This window comes from Ruditapes philippinarum, unplaced genomic scaffold (assembly GCF_026571515.1).
Source record: "Ruditapes philippinarum isolate M1 unplaced genomic scaffold, ASM2657151v2 ctg1060_1_1_1_1, whole genome shotgun sequence".
In the NCBI taxonomy this organism is placed as follows: Eukaryota; Metazoa; Mollusca; class Bivalvia; order Venerida; family Veneridae; genus Ruditapes; species Ruditapes philippinarum.
Genome location: NW_026866038.1, coordinates 100,888 through 119,681, shown reverse-complemented (window position 1 = coordinate 119,681; position 18,794 = coordinate 100,888). Strand labels below are relative to the sequence as shown.

The 18,794-nt window shown below is 33.6% G+C and overlaps 3 protein-coding genes across 3 annotated transcripts; 1 reads left to right on the top strand and 2 right to left on the bottom strand.

Moving 5' to 3' along the window:
- Positions 1-563: 563 nt before the first annotated feature.
- On the bottom strand, positions 564-4,249 carry LOC132731087 (uncharacterized). Its single transcript, XM_060717198.1, has 3 exons — positions 4,026-4,249; positions 3,000-3,226; positions 564-769 (listed from the first exon to the last, which is right to left on the bottom strand). Exons 1-3 carry the CDS (start codon positions 4,110-4,112, stop codon positions 751-753), a joined length of 333 nt encoding a protein of 110 aa, XP_060573181.1. The 5' UTR covers positions 4,113-4,249; the 3' UTR covers positions 564-750.
- A 4,870-nt stretch (positions 4,250-9,119) lies between these two features.
- LOC132731081 (uncharacterized) lies at positions 9,120-11,845 on the bottom strand. The gene is made up of 4 exons (XM_060717190.1): positions 11,786-11,845; positions 11,348-11,445; positions 10,122-10,744; positions 9,120-9,233 (listed from the first exon to the last, which is right to left on the bottom strand). The coding sequence occupies exons 2-4, from the start codon at positions 11,435-11,437 to the stop codon at positions 9,215-9,217; spliced, it is 732 nt and encodes a 243-aa protein (XP_060573173.1). The 5' UTR covers positions 11,438-11,445; positions 11,786-11,845; the 3' UTR covers positions 9,120-9,214.
- A 2,867-nt stretch (positions 11,846-14,712) lies between these two features.
- Positions 14,713-17,402, top strand: LOC132731085 (perlucin-like protein). Its single transcript, XM_060717196.1, has 5 exons — positions 14,713-14,852; positions 15,776-15,861; positions 16,166-16,256; positions 16,647-16,878; positions 17,324-17,402. The coding sequence occupies exons 1-5, from the start codon at positions 14,801-14,803 to the stop codon at positions 17,343-17,345; spliced, it is 483 nt and encodes a 160-aa protein (XP_060573179.1). The 5' UTR covers positions 14,713-14,800; the 3' UTR covers positions 17,346-17,402.
- Positions 17,403-18,794: the final 1,392 nt, after the last annotated feature.

Below are 18,794 nucleotides of genomic sequence, written 5' to 3'. Positions count from 1 at the left end.
ATAATTAAGAAATATTACAAAAAATGAACTGAAGAAATTTTTTATGTGCTATTCTTAGTCCGATTGGATTTAAAAACGTTGCAACGCTTTTCAATTTTGGGTCATTTTTAGCTTGACCTTTAATAATAAATAAATAAATAGAGGTTTTGTTACAGTCATGTCGGCGTTGCCGTTGCCGTCCACGTTACCTTGATCATATTTGTGGGACAAGGCCTTTTAGTAGACCAGACTTACCTTGGCCTTCATCCATAAATTACCTTAACATTCAAGGTCAAATGTCCAAAGTGTGCGAATATCTTGGAGACCCCAGATTACTATTTTCTGTTACATGTGATAGTTATTATAAGCAACTTGCCTGGATAAGTAAACGTTTGTAAAACAACACCCTTTTAGGGAGGAGTATCGTTTATCGTTTTGGGTTTTAAACAAAGTCCTTTTCCAGATGACATGTCCTGGCTTCGGTCCTTGTGCATGATTATGATATCATCTATTTAATTTCGCAGGTGGTTTGCATAGGATAGGATTACGTCGTATAGCGTATTTTCCTATATTAAATAACTAGATTTTAGGATTTAAATATTTTATTGACTTTGAAATTGTAAAATAGTTTATTTTAAAACATGTTGTAACGTTGAAAATAATGTTGTCAGTTGAAAAATAGTGTTGTCAGTTAGAAAATCATGTTGTCAGTTTGGATTATTGTTACATATCCCGACACTCATTGGAGAGCACCTCTTCTTTCTGTTTCTTCTAAAATAGGTCATTTAACCTGAAAAGAAATAAGATTTTTATTTTTGTTAATTCTTTTTTTCCTGTTTTTATAGCGATTTTAATACATTTTTTGGTCAAATCTCAGCGGTTGGTCCACATTACCGGTTTTCTGATTAACTAACCAGTAATTATCCCATTTTTACGAAAGGGCCCCCTTTTTAATTAGTCCCCCTTGCGGCAAAAATCGTAAAAATTTACGGGTTTTCAAAATTTTGTTTTTGAATCCTTTTAACCCGTTTTGAGCTTTGACGAAACTCACTTTCTACCCCCCAAAACGGGCCCAGTAACCCCAAACCTGCAACATTTTAATTTTGTGTTTGTTTTTTTTTAGGGATTTTTTTATTTTTTTTTGTTTTTAGAAAAAAATTTTATGATTTTTTTTAAAACCCTTTTCTTTTAAAACTTGCTTTAAAATCCCCCTTTCCAAATAGACTTTTAACCCCATATGATTGACACTTGATTTTCCTTTTATTAATACCTTTAAAATTTTTTAATTTATAAAAATTTTTGTAAATTTTCACATAATTTAAAAAAATTATTTTTTGAATTTATTCCATTTTTTGCATTTACAAACATGTATTATCAAGTTTTTACCTACAATATTCATTAATTTGGTTGCGCTCTATGATTTTTGATAGCGGAGTCAGAATGTCTCGAGGGAATGCCTTTTAAGGTTAAACCAATTTTTACGACAGCACGATTTGGCCTATTATCTTTGTGCACTTTGTGCAAAACATTTGGCAGTTTTCCCAAAACCTAAATGCTCATCTGAACGAATTTTTTCAACACATTTGGCAGTTTTCCCAAAACCTAAATGCTTATCTGAACGAATTTTTTCAACACATTTGGCAGTTTCCCAAAACCTAAATGCTCATCTGAACGAATTTTTTCAACACATTTGGCAGTTTTCCCAAAACCTAAATGCTTATCTGAACGAATTTTTTCAACACATTTGGCAGTTTTCCCAAAACCTAAATGCTCATCTGAACGAATTTTTTCAACACATTTGGCAGTTTTCCCAAAACCTAAATGCTTATCTGAACGAATTTTTTCAACACATTTGGGCAGTTTTCCCAAACCTAAATGCTCATCTGAACGAATTTTTTCAATACATTTGGCAGTTTTCCCAAAACCTAAATGCTTCTCTGAACGAATTTTTTTCAACACATTTGGCAGTTTTCCCAAAACCTAAATGCTCATCTGAACGAATTTTTTCAACACATTTGGCAGTTTTCCCAAAACCTAAATGATTATCTGAACGATTTTTTTCAACACATTTGGCAGTTTTCCCAAAACCTAAATGCTCATCTGAACGAATTTTTTCAACACATTTGGCAGTTTTCCCAAAACCTAAATGCTTATCTGAACGAATACTGATATAAGAGTACTGTTTGACAATATTTAAACTATGTTGACCAGGTGTAAAACAGAGAAAAACGGAATCCCCAAAGAACGCTCAAAACGACAAAATTGAACATGTTGCAGGCTCTTTGATTGAGCCTGTTCATAGAGTTGTGTTGATCTTGCCACAGATGATGATTTAAAAACTATTTCACTTCTTCATACTTCATAAATATTGCAGATCTGATTCTTTCTCAGAAATTATCACAACATCATCGGCATATAAGGAAATACAACCTTAAACGGTGTATATGTGAACACCTCTACTGGTAGCTTTTATCTGTACAGTTAGAACATTTCAAAATAGATAAAATAACAAAGGCGATAAGGCACATCCTTGACGAAAACCACATGAATCATAAAACCAATCTGTATACATGCCATGTAATCTTACTCAAAATGATATAATGACTTTAAAGCACTAAAACAACCTCTTAGAAGCTTACCGTGTGTAGAAAACATGTATATAAAATTTATGCTTCTAATTCCATAAAAACGTGCTATCAGCACAAGTCTATCAAACAATATACGCAACATTTTCCTTTTTAAATTAAAGCAAATATGAAAGCAGTTTAAAGCAAATATGAAAGCAGATATTGAAATTATGGGACTTAGGAGAACCCTCTAGAGCACTGACAACAAAAGAAAAAAGAAAAGAAAAATAGAGCATTGGCAACCAAAAGAAGCTAGGTCGGTCGGTAGGTAGGTTGGTAGGTATGGCAAAATTGGCAATATCTCTTTGCGCTATGAAACGTTTGGTACATATTACCTACCGGTTACAAATTACTGTTGCGAATATAAAAATATCTGGAAAATAAGAGACTTACAAAGCTATGAGAAACTCATCCCAGTCAATAGATGCTGAATCGCTGCTGTCCCTATTCACGTATCTAGGTCTCCCTCCGTGCACATTGTAGTAGTGACGGTCCTCTCGAAAAGGATTACGATGGAAGTGGTGGCGACGGTCAAGGTCTCTGTCGCCAAAGTAACGGCCACCCTGTTGGATGTTCTCTGAGGGATAACCTCGCCCATAGCCTTCGTAATAGCGATCCCTCTGTTTTAAAAATGAAATCAAGATGTTTAATAATGATATAAAAAATGAACTACAACATGTATTGAGTTTAATCTTATTGCATTATTGGTTTTAGCATGTAGTTTTTTCTTAAGAAAAATAATGCGTAACCATTCTTGCCTATGAGTATCCACGGTATATACTTAAATGTATTATATTAGATCTATTAGATCCATCATTTATTTCGTTATTTGTTGAGGTAAACGCAACAAGTTTATTGTTTATGTATAAATTATAATTCCTTCTTTTTTCAAGTTTTACCATAAATATCCTGTGAAAAATCATCGATATTTGGTGTATATATTCCTCAGATGTCAAACTCAAGCATTCCTGGTGAAATTTTAACGTTTAGTGACTTGTTGTTGGCGACCACAGTTAAGATCACGAACTTGTATTAAACGTTGTTATGTTATGTTTTGTGCGTGTTTATTTGTTCTTTTTATCTCTCTAAGCTCAATACGGACAACATAAAACTTTCTTTTAATCAAGGGGTCCTCGATAGAGACGAATGTTTTCCACAGACACTTGTCTCTCACAGCTGATTCAAAAACCATGTGGGATAAGTAGCCGGTCACATAAGAAGCAATTGTTAATTACTGGTCAATTATCCGGGAAAACCCTTTAAGTGAATCGCTTTCCGAGATATGACCATATAAAATTTGCGTAAACACCAATCAAACAAACAAATTATTTGTTTCTTTTCTAGTTTTTTTTTCTAATTCAAAAATCCTATACTTGTTTATATAGAATAAAAAGATTGATAAGACATAATTATGCTTACCTCTTCCGAGGACGAGGAATCTGCCCAAGAGACGCTTGCAAACATTGCCACAAGAACGCCGACTGCAATCAAAGTTGTTAACTTCATTTTTGCAACCTAGACACCAGCAAAGAATATATAAAAATATGAAATAAAATGAAAATCTGGAAGTTTATGGCTTTTCCTATAAATCAAATTATAGAATGCATATAATAATCAGCACGCACCCTGCAATTTTGTGCTTTTTACAATATAAGTATATGATAAACAATTAACCGGTCAGTTTTTATATACTGCATGTTCTCGCGGAAGTCTTCACGGAACCTCTTAAAAATAAATGAAGTGGCTTTTTGGAATTTTCCTCGTTTACGTAAAAAGAAGGAATCAACAAAAGTTGTTAACAACATTAAAATTAATGAACCCACTTCAGTTAAATTTTTACCATAAAGACGGAAATCGTTTTCAATTTCAAAGACCAATGCATAATGAAAATATGCATACTGTAATTTATGGCAGGCCGTTTCTGTCTCTAGTCGACTTCTTTCAATGAACCATCGTGTACAAACTTAAAAAAACTGTGTCTGTGATTTTAAACTTTTACTACTCTTCTGTTGTTTGTGTGTTTTTTTTGTGTTTTTTTTGTTGTTGTTTTTTACTTGATCTACTTCTTTCTTTTATGAATAGTGTTGTATTCAACTAGTTTGTAGCCTACTAAATTCTTTTAAGATTTCTAATGAAAATACGATCATTTTCGGCTGATGAATTACATACAATGGTTAATTATTTTACCATATTCCACACCTTGTTTTGCTCATCAATGTGTATTGACGTTGTATTGTATAGTTTTATATTGAGAATCTCTCCGGAAGAGTGGTAACGGTCGTTGCACACGTTGATTCCAATCCCGCTACGGTCTTTGGATTATTACATGTATGGAAGAGCTCAATCCATGTAGCTGGATCAGTGATTCTTTTCAGGCGCCTGCTCTTGACCGAAATAATGCTTGGTGGTGTTACAATGGTAGACTACTACGTCGTCGCGCACCTGCTGAATGCACCCACTCGGACCATCTTTTGCAGAAAATCCGTCGACTCGAAGGTAAAATACGATTTTGTGTTAGTGGTGGTGGTAGCGGTAGTTTAACCTTCGAAGCACGGCACTTTCGCAAGCAAGGAACTGATAACTATGTAAACATGTATACATACATGTTTAAAATGCCTTTAAAATACAGCTTGAATTCAAATGATGATTAAGAAGTACAACGAGAGGTTGTATAGTGATAAAGGTTGCTAGTGATAAATGTGTGAAACTTACCTTCTCATTATTGGTTTTCCAATGGTTAAATTGGAAACCGGATCGCCTTCAAAATAGAGAGAGCACGCCAATGATTGGCAACGAGAAGGTGACTACCTATGGGTGGATGTCAGATCCTAAAGCGTAACGTTATTTAAAGGAGCTGATTTTAAAAGCTTCATTTGACGATGAACAATGTATAGTTTAAGTACATCCAAACTTTTATACAGTGTGACAGATAACTCTTAACCATATATTGTAAAAGAACATCCAAACGTTTACACCGTGTGACAGGTGTAAAAGAACATCCAAACTTTTATACCTTGCGACAGACAACTCTGAACGATGTATTGTTAAAGTACATCCAAACTTTTATTCCTTGCGACAGATAACTCTGAACGATGTATTGTTAAAGTACATTCAAACTTTTATTCCTTGCGACAGATAACTCCAAACGATGTATTGTTAAAGTACATCCAAACTTTTATACCGTGCGAAAGATAACTCCAAACGATGTATTGTTAAAGTACATTCAAACTTTTATACCGTGCGACAGATAACTCCAAACGATGTATTGTTAAAGTACATTCAAACTTTTATACCGTGCGACAGATTACTCCAAACGATGTATTGTAAAAGTACATTCAAACTATTATACCGTGCGACAGATTACTCCAAACGATGTATTGTAAAAGTACATTCAAACTATTATACTGTGCGAAAGATAACTCCAAACGATGTATTGTTAAAGTACATTCAAACTTTTATACCGTGCGACAGATAACTTCAAACGTAGTATTGTTAAAGTACAATCAAACTTTTATACCGTGCGACAGATAACTCCAAACGATGTATTGTTAAAGTATATTCAAACTTTTATACCTTGCGACATATAACTTCAAACGATGTTTTTTTAAAGTACATTCAAATTTTTATACCTTGCGACAGATAACTCCAAACGATGTATTGTTAAAGTACATTCAAACTTTTATACGTTGCGACGGACAACTCTTAATGATGTATTGTTAAAGTACATTCAAACTGTTATACCATGCGACGGATAACTCTGAACGATGTATTGTTAAAGTTCATCCAAACTATTATACCAGGATCTATTTCACTGGTCTGCTACTGTTTCTAACATCGTTGAAGACTTCAAGGAATTTTGGTGCCAATTGATTTAAAATCTATTTTTTGTTCTAGTATCCCTTAAAAGTCCTTTTCGTTGGTTGCAACTGATTCTGGGATAGTCGAAGACTTTCAGAAACTTTTGGTTCCAATTGAGATGATAAAATTTTTGGCATCTAGGGAGCCTCCAGAGTCTATTGGATTGGTCTGCGACTGATTTTGGGACATTCGCTGACTTTCAGGAATTTTGGTACCAATTGAGATAATGACATTTTTGACATATAGGGACCCTCCAGAATCCATTGGTTTGTCTGCGACTGATTCTGGGGAAATCGTAGACTTTTCAGGAAGTTTGGTGCCAATGGTGAAAATGATATTATTTACATATAAGGACACTTCAGAGTCCATTTCGTTGGTCTTTGACTGATTTTTGCGCACTTGCAAACTTTAAGGAACTTTTGATGCCAATAGTTTTTGAACAAATGTTTACGTTTATCTCCCCTTTTTACGCTTGAGCGGAACCCCAAAGGACAAATCTTAAGGATCCGAGGATCCCGCCCTGCCATTTCTTTTATCTTGGAGCAAAATATCGGGGTGGGGACCTTCTAAATGATACTACAAGTATTATTTCTCAGTTTTAATTCATCACAGCAGGATTTTGCATGTCTTTGGGATAGAACATGTCTACAAACATGTCATTTCCAGGCATCTCATAAAAAACCATCATCTACAGATTAAGCTTTCTCACAATAGATGATATTACGTATTTTAATATAAAGAGAGGGCATTGTAATAAATATGCATTTCTGTCTTAATGCACTTTTTACAAAAATGGACATATTCTTTCATATACTGGCATGTAAGCAATTTGGATACTTTCCTTTTTTGTGCAATTTGGATAGCAATATGGTAATTGTAGTTTATAATATAGTTTAGAATCATCACTTCTCTTAGATTATCATATGGTGTATTGTATCTACCAAATATATCGTAACCACATTAGATCTACTGAATATTATATTAAATACATATAGCTTTTGGCCCAACCCTTTTGTATATTGTGTAATTTTGTTGATATAAGTGAATTAATGTATATCTATATACTATTAGGCAATAAAATATTATTAAACTTAGCTACCAATAAAACGACCTTTTTCCTTGTTGATTAAGAAAACTTATCCGGTTTATGTATATACAATGTATGTATAATAAAAATAATTAAGAGTATAATAATGTATTATTGTAGTTATCTACTAGGAAACACTTGAATAAATTGTTATAACTTATATTACAGGAAAAACTTACATCACTTTTCCTTAAACCTCTTAGGTTTAAGTCATAATAATATGTTTTATAGTAATTGAAATAAACCTATGAAAAAACACCAAAGGATTTCCTAGTAAACTAAAATAGTTTAGTTACACTTTTCTAAGATTCTGTTACGTCGTAAGTTTTGAACATGTACAAAATGAACTTTAATAATGAATCATTGCCTCAATAAGTTTTCAAATTTTGACATAAGCAAGAAAATGACAATTGTTAATAACGACTTTGTTAGTGTTGATTAACTTTCTGCTGGCGGAAATTGAATCTACCCGCACGTGTCACATGGTCTTCACTGTTCGCTTTTCAGTTAATACTTATTTTTGAAAGTTTCACTAAAAATTCTGCCCGCATAGCTCACACGGTTAGAGTGCGAGGCATGTAATTTCAACATTGAGCGTTCGATTCCCGGACTGACCAACCAACTAAAAGTAACTAATCAGTCTTTCGGATGAGACTTAAAATCGAGCCCCTTTGTATAAGTGCTTTAACACTTGGCACGCTAAAGAACCAGAGAAAGCTTCTGGAATTTTGGCATCTTCCTGTATCTGTATCTTGTACTATATAATTGTAATATAAAATTACTAATACTCTTTTGAAGGACTCGCATATCTGGACAATCGGTGGGGATCATAGATATACTCAAATACATACACATAAAAAGAATGTATTGAAAATTAAGCGTGGTAAGAGTTAAGCTAACGCTATTTAAGGATGTACACTTTTCTTTCCCTCATCCCACTACAACTCAGAGCGATGCTCAAAGGAAATAACCATCATGGATAAAAGCTTGTCATGTAGTCAGAAATTATTCATGTTTTTGCTTTAAAACTGTATATTTCATCTCGATTATGGTAAAAGATTGAAACTAATGTATACCACTTTGTAGTCTTCTGTCTGGTCAGGACTATAGACACTTGGGGTGTAGTAGAACTCCGAACGACTTGAAATCCAAATAAATTATATAATTGTCAATCTATTATTATAAAGGATAAAGTATGGAAGCCTATAAATGCCACTCTGTCTTATTTATATATCTAATGATCGAACAAGAGATGACATTGCGACTTTTTAATGAAAGATAATAAGTTTTATCTAAAGATAATATTAAAAAAATGAATGTAACTATATGTCTTAATTTAGCACGATTTATGTCTTGTTTGGTAAAAATGCATTTTAGATTGTCAGTATTGTCATCAATGTTCAAAATCCTTAATTATAAAGAATTTCAAATAGTGCCAAATCGGTGCTTGGTTGAGGCAGAGGAAAGAGTATACTTTCGAATGATTGAAGTGTGGCGACATTAACCATTTGTTTACTGCTCCGATCATAACTCTGATGGTATAAACTACTTGAATAACAATAAAAGAATTATAAGAGTGTATTTAACTTTTTAATCAGAATAAAAGTTTCTACAAGCAAACTGAATAATCTTCCTGGCTTTCTTCACTCCGAAATGCTCGATTTTAGAATAATGAATCAAATCTGAAAGTAAGAAAAGCATAATGGTTATCAAAAGCTTACAATTTACCACAAATAATGTTATCGTTATACACTTATAAGAAAAGGATGGAGCGTAGCGAGTACAGTGTTCTGTTACGACAATCGTTGCTTTTTTAATTTGCATAACACACGATTCAAAATGCTGCGATGATGGAAACACAATAGCAGGATAACACGATGATGAAAACACTTCGGAACAAGGATTAAAACACGATTGCATGATAGTGATATACTATGATGCGATCCTGCGATAGTGGAACGCTATGATGCAATCGTGATTTGATGCGATCGTGAAATACTATGATGCGATCGTGTGATAGTGAAACACTATGATGGCAACATTCGATGGTGAAATACTATGATGGCACCCTGCGAAAGTGAAACACTTTGGTTCAATCCTGTAATGCTGAAACATGACAGCATAATTGTGGAATCGCGATGTTGATGACATAATACAGATTGTCAAACAATGCAAAAGGTTTTAAACAATTCAAGTCATATACGTGCATATGCCACTTATAAATTAAGTTCAATAAGAAAATTGGCATTCTATACATGGAAATGAACCCGTTAATAAATTATTATAGTTGTTATTTTAATATTTAAGGCTATTCTACTGATGGTAGTGCAAAATAACCAAATCGAATTTCTTGATGAATATTGTGGAATATATTGCTCAAATTGTAAGATTTTTTTTATACTTTTGGCGACAGTTTTAATTCCTTAATCAGATGTCAGGATATGCAAATATAAAAACAAATGTTATATAAGATCTGACTATTCTACAGAAATGCAACTTGTACACATATCAAAATCAAAAAGATCACAACGACGCGATAAAGGTAACCCCTCAGTAAATAATTTGCTTACAAGTCGAATAGAAAATCATCCCAATCCATAGACTCGGAGGAGCTGCTTTCACTGTCATAGAAACGGTTTCTACCTCCATGTACATTGTTGTAATAATAATTTCTACGAAATGGACTCCCGTCACCTTCGACTTCGTGGTAGTACCTGTCACCTTCACCTCCGTCTTCAACATGGTAGTTACGAACGTTCCCATATTCGTCGACTTCATGAAATGTCATGTCACCCTGGCCTCCGTCTTCGACCTTGTAGTTTCTAACGTTCCCATCTGCGTCGACTTCTTGGTACACTCTGTCACCCTGACCTCCGTCTTCGACATGGTAGTTACGAACAGTCCCATCTTCATCGATTTCGTGGTAATATATGTCACCTTCACCTCCGTCCTCAACACCATAGTTTCGAATGTTCCCATCTCCATCTACTTCGTGGTAGAATCTGTCCCCAAGACCTCCGTCCTCAACGCGATAGTTACGAACCGTCCCATCTCCTTTAACTTTGTGGTAATGAAAATCACCTCCGCCTCCATCCTCATTGTGAAAGTTACGGAAAGGCCATTTTTTGAAACGGTCAAAAGGATTAAACTTTTCGAGTCTGTCTTGTGTTTTCGTGAGACTGTCGGTGATTCCCTTTAAGAAAGATAAGAAACAAATCTAAACTTTAGCAATTTCTTCAACATTAACCGTTGTAACACCAGCAACACCATTGACGCTTTTTGAGACCTTTGTATGGTATTGGGTGTTATTTTAGATCGGCTGATGTTGGTTTTTACCGAATTCATGTAAACGTTATTACAATCAGTTTTCTAGAACATATGTAATGTTATACATACGAAGTTTGAAAATTTTGCTTCTAACTTTTGAAAAGAGACATTTGTTGGGCAAACATATGTACTTCGGTGGCCAGAACTTGAACTGAGATTAAAGACCTTGCAAAGATGGGTTGGAACACTCGTACGCGTTACATAATTTTTCATGATCGGCTTAAGCCGTTAAAAGATATAGTTATGTCAGTAGATAGATACAGAAGTGTTACTTGTCTGTTAGTTGTTCGTATTTATTGCAAAAATATTATTTAGTTTTCAAATTACACCAACATCAAACAAATATTTTAAACATAAAAAATAACAAATATTTGAAATTAAAAGCAACAAATGGTAAAAGTAAAAGATATTCTCCAAACTTCAGTGAAGAAAAAGAACTCATGGTTGAAACATTTTTTAAAACACCTACCTGTTTTTGGGTTGAATTCTCTACAGCACAAGTAAAATTCACAAGCGTTGCCATGGCAAGCAACATAACAAGCACATTTGATGACGCCATCTTTCTCGCTGGAAATCAACAGGATAAGATTAATGGAAAATTGGGATATATACATAATCTAGTGATAATGTAAAAATAATAACTTAATCAATAATAAAATATCATTCAGAGATTTATGATTTACATTAAATAACAATTATTTTCTAAAAATGAAAGTGTGCTTGTAGATCACGAATGTGAAATACATGTATATCGCTTATGATTTCTAGATTCACTAGCGCTAGAAAACTATATTAAACATTTTCATTTTTTTCAATTTCTTTTTTCTTCTTTTTAAGGTAACTTTTACAAAACTAACAAATATCTCGTATATAATCTACACAATCATTAAAAATATTAAATACTCACCTTTTCCTTCCTTGCTGTTGAAAAGCAAAGTTAAAATGAAGCTAACGTTGTAAACTATTTATACAGGGAAAACACTTGAAGAAAAGTATGATGCAATATTTCTTCTTGGAATGAAACCAAAACAAAACAAACAACAAGAAGTGAATAATGACACGGGGACGCTCACCCTAAGACTAAGACCTAAGACCCTAACCAGGTGATGTTTTTCTTTTCGTTTTTTATAATTTTGTTTGTATTTGCTTTTATAACAATTATTTTTATTTATTTTATTTCGTTTTTAATCATTTTTAAACCAAATATCGAATTAATCTTGGAGATAAATAGAAAGCTATTACCTTTAGGTTCTTATTGCTGTTGTTTGATCTAGTTTGTGACTGTCTCTTGCATACTATTGTTTTTAAACTGAACAGTTCAACCAAGTGTTCCTTAGAACTGATTATTCTTAACTTGCAGTACCCTACTACGGGGAAAGTATATTAACTGATTTATACAAAGGGTCAAGTTTTGTTACTTCTATAATAATTTGAAAATTGTTTTATACACAAAGCAATTATCATATACAGACGTCAGTTATAATCGACGTCATGAAATTGGATATTAAAAGTAATATGGTGCGCATTCTGTGGAATTATGTTCTTACTTTGAGTCGGATGATTTGACTTGGTTTTCTTAATGATTGTCGTAGGCGACATACATATTTTATTTTTTGTCAAAACAGCTATCAGGAAAATTGGACAATATAGTTATCATTGCGCTGAAAACATGGTCTCGATGTAAATATCTCACATACAACATGCTCCTTGTGATTGATGGACGCAATTACTTTTCGAAGAGCTCCGATGAGCTAAAAAAGGTTACGTTTGCCCAGTTACCAAGAACACTTTATTTAAAGTGCAATCTTAACAGATCAAAATGTCAGTACTGTTACTGCACTTTTATATCTTCCTTATTACTAAAAACACTTAAATAATAAATTGGATATGTTCATCTGTAGTTAAATATACTTGATTTCAGGAATACGTCAAAGGGTCGATTGTAAAGTGCAAGACATGTCACATGCCCACAGGCTGAATCTCGAGTCCGTTCGACTTAATTGAACCTGAACATATAAGCTTCAAGAAAAGAGATGTATACATAGGTTAGATGTGCGAAACACTTCCTCTTTATTCCCAAGGCAAAATCTTGACATTGCATTATCTAAGATGACCTTGACCACTGACCCGGCGACCTAGTTCATGTGCATGACACGAAGTCTCATGATGAACATTTGTGTCTAGAAAACTCAATTCATGTTATTTAAAAATTCCTCCATGCACGTATCAGTTATGGCATGGACAAGTTTGGACGCACCCACGCACACACAAATACTAAATAGCCATTTTGACAATAATGTCACATCGCAAGCGGGCTCGACAAAAATCCTCTGACACCTTAGCTGTATACTTCAAAGTATAAGCAAGATACAGTGCCGACAAACAAATTTTGTTCGTTTTATTTGACCTTTGACCTCTTGTTACCTTGACCTTAATTTTCCGCAAGACCACTTAACTCACCATGGATAACATTTTTTCTAAGTTATATTAAAGTCATTTCATGTATCTAGAAGTGATACTCACAAGTAAATCTTAAACTTGATGACCTTTATCCTTGAAGTAAGACCTTGACCTTTGCCACAGACACCTAGATTTTTCGAGTGACACTTTGCTTTACTGTAGAGAACATTTGACCCTAGTTATAATTATATATTTCAGTCCCACCACGCAAGTAGATGTTATGCTTATAACACGGGTTTTGCGCGAGCATTTGTGTAAAGTTATATCTAAATCCATCCATGTATAAAGAAGTTACACTCGCAAATGAATGTTTGATTTTGTTATTTGACTTTTTACCCCTAAGTGTGACCCTAATCTTTGACACAGACACCTGAATTCTTTATGCGACACTCTGCCTCACTATGGAGATATTTGTACCGGGCTATATTAAAATCCCTCCATGCATGCAGAAGTTACCTTTCGGACAGGGGTTTTGCCCTTAACCCCAACTGTGACTTTGACCTTTGAGCGACGAACCTGTGTTTTTTATTCAACACAGCACCTATTATGATGAATATTTGTACCAAATTATTTTGTAATCCTTTGAAGAATGAGCAAGATATAGACACAACAAATCCGTATGGACGGACGCACATACACAATATCCACTATACGCCAAAAGTGGTGACTAAGTCGCCATTGAGAGATAAATGAGTATGTGGGTGTGCGCATTCGCGGCTTGTGTGTGTGCTTATTATAACGCGTAAGTACGTGTGTGTGTGTGTGTGTGCGTGTGCGTGTGTGTGTGTGTGTGCGCGCGCGCGTGTGTGCTTGCGTTTGGGTGTGTGTATGTGTGTGTGTGTGAGAGAGAGGGTGATATATTGATTGAGTGATTAATTTAGTGAGTGTGTGTGTCTGGACAAAACCATTCATCACTTTTTTAGCGAAAAGTATAAATATTAAGTACTGACTGAATAGTAAACATTGCAGACATGATCAGATGGCATGGAGGTGGCGGATAATCTTGGTCTGCACTGATATGACTGGTAGATTCAGATGCTGGCTTGAGGTTAAGTGCGTATGCAGTGAAGGTTGTACGATGAATGTGCTCTCCGCATATACATTGCACCAAGCGCCTGCATGCATCTTAATGTCTTTAAAGACGAGTGAAGTTACTTCAAATATTTACGTATACGAACAACAGACTGTTGCTTGGAATGAATGTGAATATTTTAATTCATGTAAACAATTTACATATCTGTTTTTCTAAATATATCCAAAAAGTGAGAGGACGCCAGAAGATCAAAAGAATAACTATACAGTACTTTTTATCAAAAATGGAATGACTTTTTTTGCTGAATTGTGACTTTATAACGCTAGCGTTATCTTGGTCATGTACATGCACATGTAGGACAAAATTGATAGATAAGAACTAACCGGACAATTTTCATAATAAATAATTGCCGCTTCAGATATATGCACGATGTGGAAAGTTCAAATCTTATTGGTTATATGTTCTTTATTCTGGAGTTTAGGTAAGTCTGTTTGATTTTTTTCTTTGCATAAAAAACAAGGTACGGAAACAATGAAACTTTGTTTAGAATAACAAAGCATATTTTGCTCGTTTAGAACGTAAGGGATTGGTTACCTATTTAAAGACAAAACAAATGACCATTCCCTCCCATATTAATCTAATTTTCTAAATTAAAGATATTACTTTATTTAAAAAGATACTTTATTTAAAAAGGGTAAACTTATCAAGTAAGCAAACAAGAGGGCAATAATCGCTCATCTGAGATACATAGTTACAAAAGGTTACAATTATCCAATGCAAACGGCAGTAAATATGTCACATTTGGTTGTCATCTTTACCCAAGCTGCATGATTTTTAAAACGTGTGTAGATGTTCGCTAGGAACTACTAGAACTGGAGAACTTTAAAAAATTTAAAAACACATTGTCTAGACTACAACGGGTTGGGAATAATTCTTGCCGGGGTGAACCTCATGATTTACATGACCACAAATTGATGCTACATGTCATGTATATACGTTCCGGGAATTGTAGTTTTTGAGGAGAATATTTTCAATTATTTCATCTTGAAGTCTATATTTAAATTCAGACTTGAACCATTTATTTTTAGATGACCATCTAAAAACTATTCCTGTGAAGTTAGAGATAAATCTACCAAGTGGTTAAGGAGGAGCTGTCCTTTTAAGTTATTATGGATTACGACAAATTACAGACGACAGACACACTGCCATCACAAAATCTCACCTAACCTAATACGGAATAATATACTCAAGTAGCGAACATTAACAATGGTTCGCAAGAAAACAAATATTACTTAAGTATTAATTAAAAACACTTTTAAGGGCATACTTAATTAAATATGCAAAATCGTACATAAGATAAATATAATAACAACAACAGACATGTAATTGTATTAATTCATTTAGATGCGTCTTGTCCAAGCGGATGGATGCGTCACAATAATGCATGTTATCATTTTAGTCACGACCTGGAGGACTGGTCAAGCGCTATGGTATGTTATCACTTATCACTCATTTGGGTATGGAAGGTGGTTTCACTTTACTGAAAATTAGGTCAAGAGCATCTCCGACAAAAAGTGTAATAAAATATTTATAAGATGTTGGGTAACTTTTGGTAAATGATTGTAATTTTTTGTCTCGAACAGTCAATATATATTAATTGTGACGTTTGTAGTGATCATGTCGGCAAAAACAATCTGAAAAAAAGGATTGCTATGGGATGGGGCCAACAAATATTAGACATGTATCAAGCTTTAATATCGCGTTTATTTAGTAAAGTCTACGTTTCCATTTCAGAATATGTGTCACATTTTAGGAGGAACATTAGTAGAAATCGAGACAGCTGCAGAGAACGCTTTCCTTGCGTCTATGGCGATAAACTTTAATGGTAAAAGAAATGAATATATATTCGGTCATATTTTTTATCATTTTTTCAACAAAGACGTACATAATTAATCATACTGACATAGCTCATTATGTTAATATGATGGCCGTGTTGTCACACAAATTATATTTTTGAAAGAAAAGAATGATTATTTGTATTGAATAGGATATTTCATTTTTCATATTAGTACATGTATAATGGCTTTTATCAGGGTGTTCAGCTGCTTTAGATAAGTTTGAACACTAATAATTGTCAAAGGGTAAGATATCTAATAACTGCGAATGGAATTTATTCAATTACAAAATAAGTCAATAATAGCCATTAAGTATAGCATAGTGGCAATCGAGTCTGTATTGTATAATTACTTCAATTGGCTAAATTACATATCCATAGAAAATTACTGGATAGCTCTTAGTGATATACAAGAAGAAGGGGTCTGGGTATGGATGGAGACCAATACTCCAATGTCACAAACTGGATATTCAAACTGGATGCCAGGTGCGCCTGATAATGTGAAAAATAATGAAAACTGTGGTACATTGATTGGAATAAACTATGATGGACACTGGAATGATTGGCATTGTAGCAGTGATACTCTGCAATACATATGCGAAAAACAAGACACGTGAGGCGATACTACATTTGTTTCATATTCAAAGTTCAATTAATACGTGTAAAACCGACACGTTTGCCACTTCACGAGGCTCAAGTTTATCAAATGATTGATGATATTAGATAAAAGAAAAAAATTGTCTTTCGGCGTACTAAATCAAAAATATGATATGGAATGTGACGGTGCCTGCCTACTTAAATTTTTAATATTTTCATTGCCACAAAAATAATTTACCATAAGAATTATGACCATTAAACTGTTAATACAATTGTCTTACTCAACTACAAATGAAACGGCCAAAATTGTTCATAACTCACCTATATTTAACAAAATTCGGGGGAAAACCTGACGAACGTCAAAATGTTAGGTAAAAGTCATATTTATAAATAGATAAAAATAAGAATCCCTAAAGAAAGTCCACCACAAACCTCTATTGTGATATACTTTTTCCTTTCAGTGATGGAGTATTTGTGGGTTAACCCTTTTATCATTTGTATGACTTTGTGTCAAAGCAACTGAAATAAACATCTTATAAATTATATATTGTCTTTGTCCTTCTAGAGTCAAATCAAAATGTAACGATTGTATGTCTTATCTATGGGCAAGTACAATAGACACACAAAAAGAAAGAAAGCATAGCATATAAAACACGTATTTAAACCTTAACTTGCTGGCTGAATCTCCCCATGCAACCATTACAGACCAAGATCAGACGACAAATCCTAGTCTGCATCGTTCTCTATTCAGTCAGTACTTAATATGAAAGTTTCGCTACGAAAACTGAATGGCTTTGTCCATATCACTAGATGGATGAATCAATTTAAGATATTATGCCTGACGAGGGTTCAGATTGCTTGCTATATACACATTCATGATAATAGTTTGTGCGTGAAGTTGGCAACCTAAAGCAAGCAACATATTGTTTAAGACTTTTACGGAAACGGTCGAAGATATAATATCTAAGGATATAATAAGCATATGTGATGAAAAAAAAATTAGAAATAATTTATATTACATAAAGGATATTTGTTTGTTTTGCATGTAAGATTGAAATATAATTTCACTGAGTGAACACCAGATGCAATATTTTATATAATAGCTGGTGTTCACGAATGAAATATATATTTCAATCTTATATGTAAAGCAAATAAATTTTCTTTTTATTTCATGCTTTTTAAGTGATTTTAAGTATTTTTTACTGATTTTGCCGCGTAACGTCGCGCATTCTCCTTTGTGACGTCATCACATTATGACGTCACATCATCAATTTTGAAATATAGTTCTGTTAAATTTCTCTAATTTTGTTACATGTTTAACATGATGTATGGTGACATCGGCTCGTTTTTCCTAAAGAAGCAAAATTTACGTATGACGGCATTTATTTCTGCCTGTTATTCCATTTAGTTTAATTTTTTTTTCATCCGCATTCAGATATAGTCCGGATACAGTGAAACTAGTGGTTTATCAGAATATAATCATCTGATATATCACAATAAAACACTGGAAAGCATGAAATAAATGTATTTTATAATGTAAGGAAACCAATCACTTTAAACATAAAGCGTTTATTCAAAGATTGATTATTAAGAGGTTTAAACAGAGGTCGGTTTGTGATTTTGATGTATAACATAGCGGAAGTGGGCTTGAACCACTTCATGGTCAGCAACTATTGTTTCAGTCTTGATCAGGACCACAAACATTTACTTTGCTGAGCTTCAAACGTAGAAAAATCCAAATGAATTGTTTCTAACATTTTGTCAGTCCAAGCACATTAATTTATCACATATATAAACTTATAATATACGCTGTTTAAAAAAATCGCATTTCAGCGTTTATACATGTCTTTATATAAACGTTGAAATATGACTTTTTGTTACAAAACAGTGTTTATAAGATTATTTTTGTATATGACAAGATTGTATGTTTTG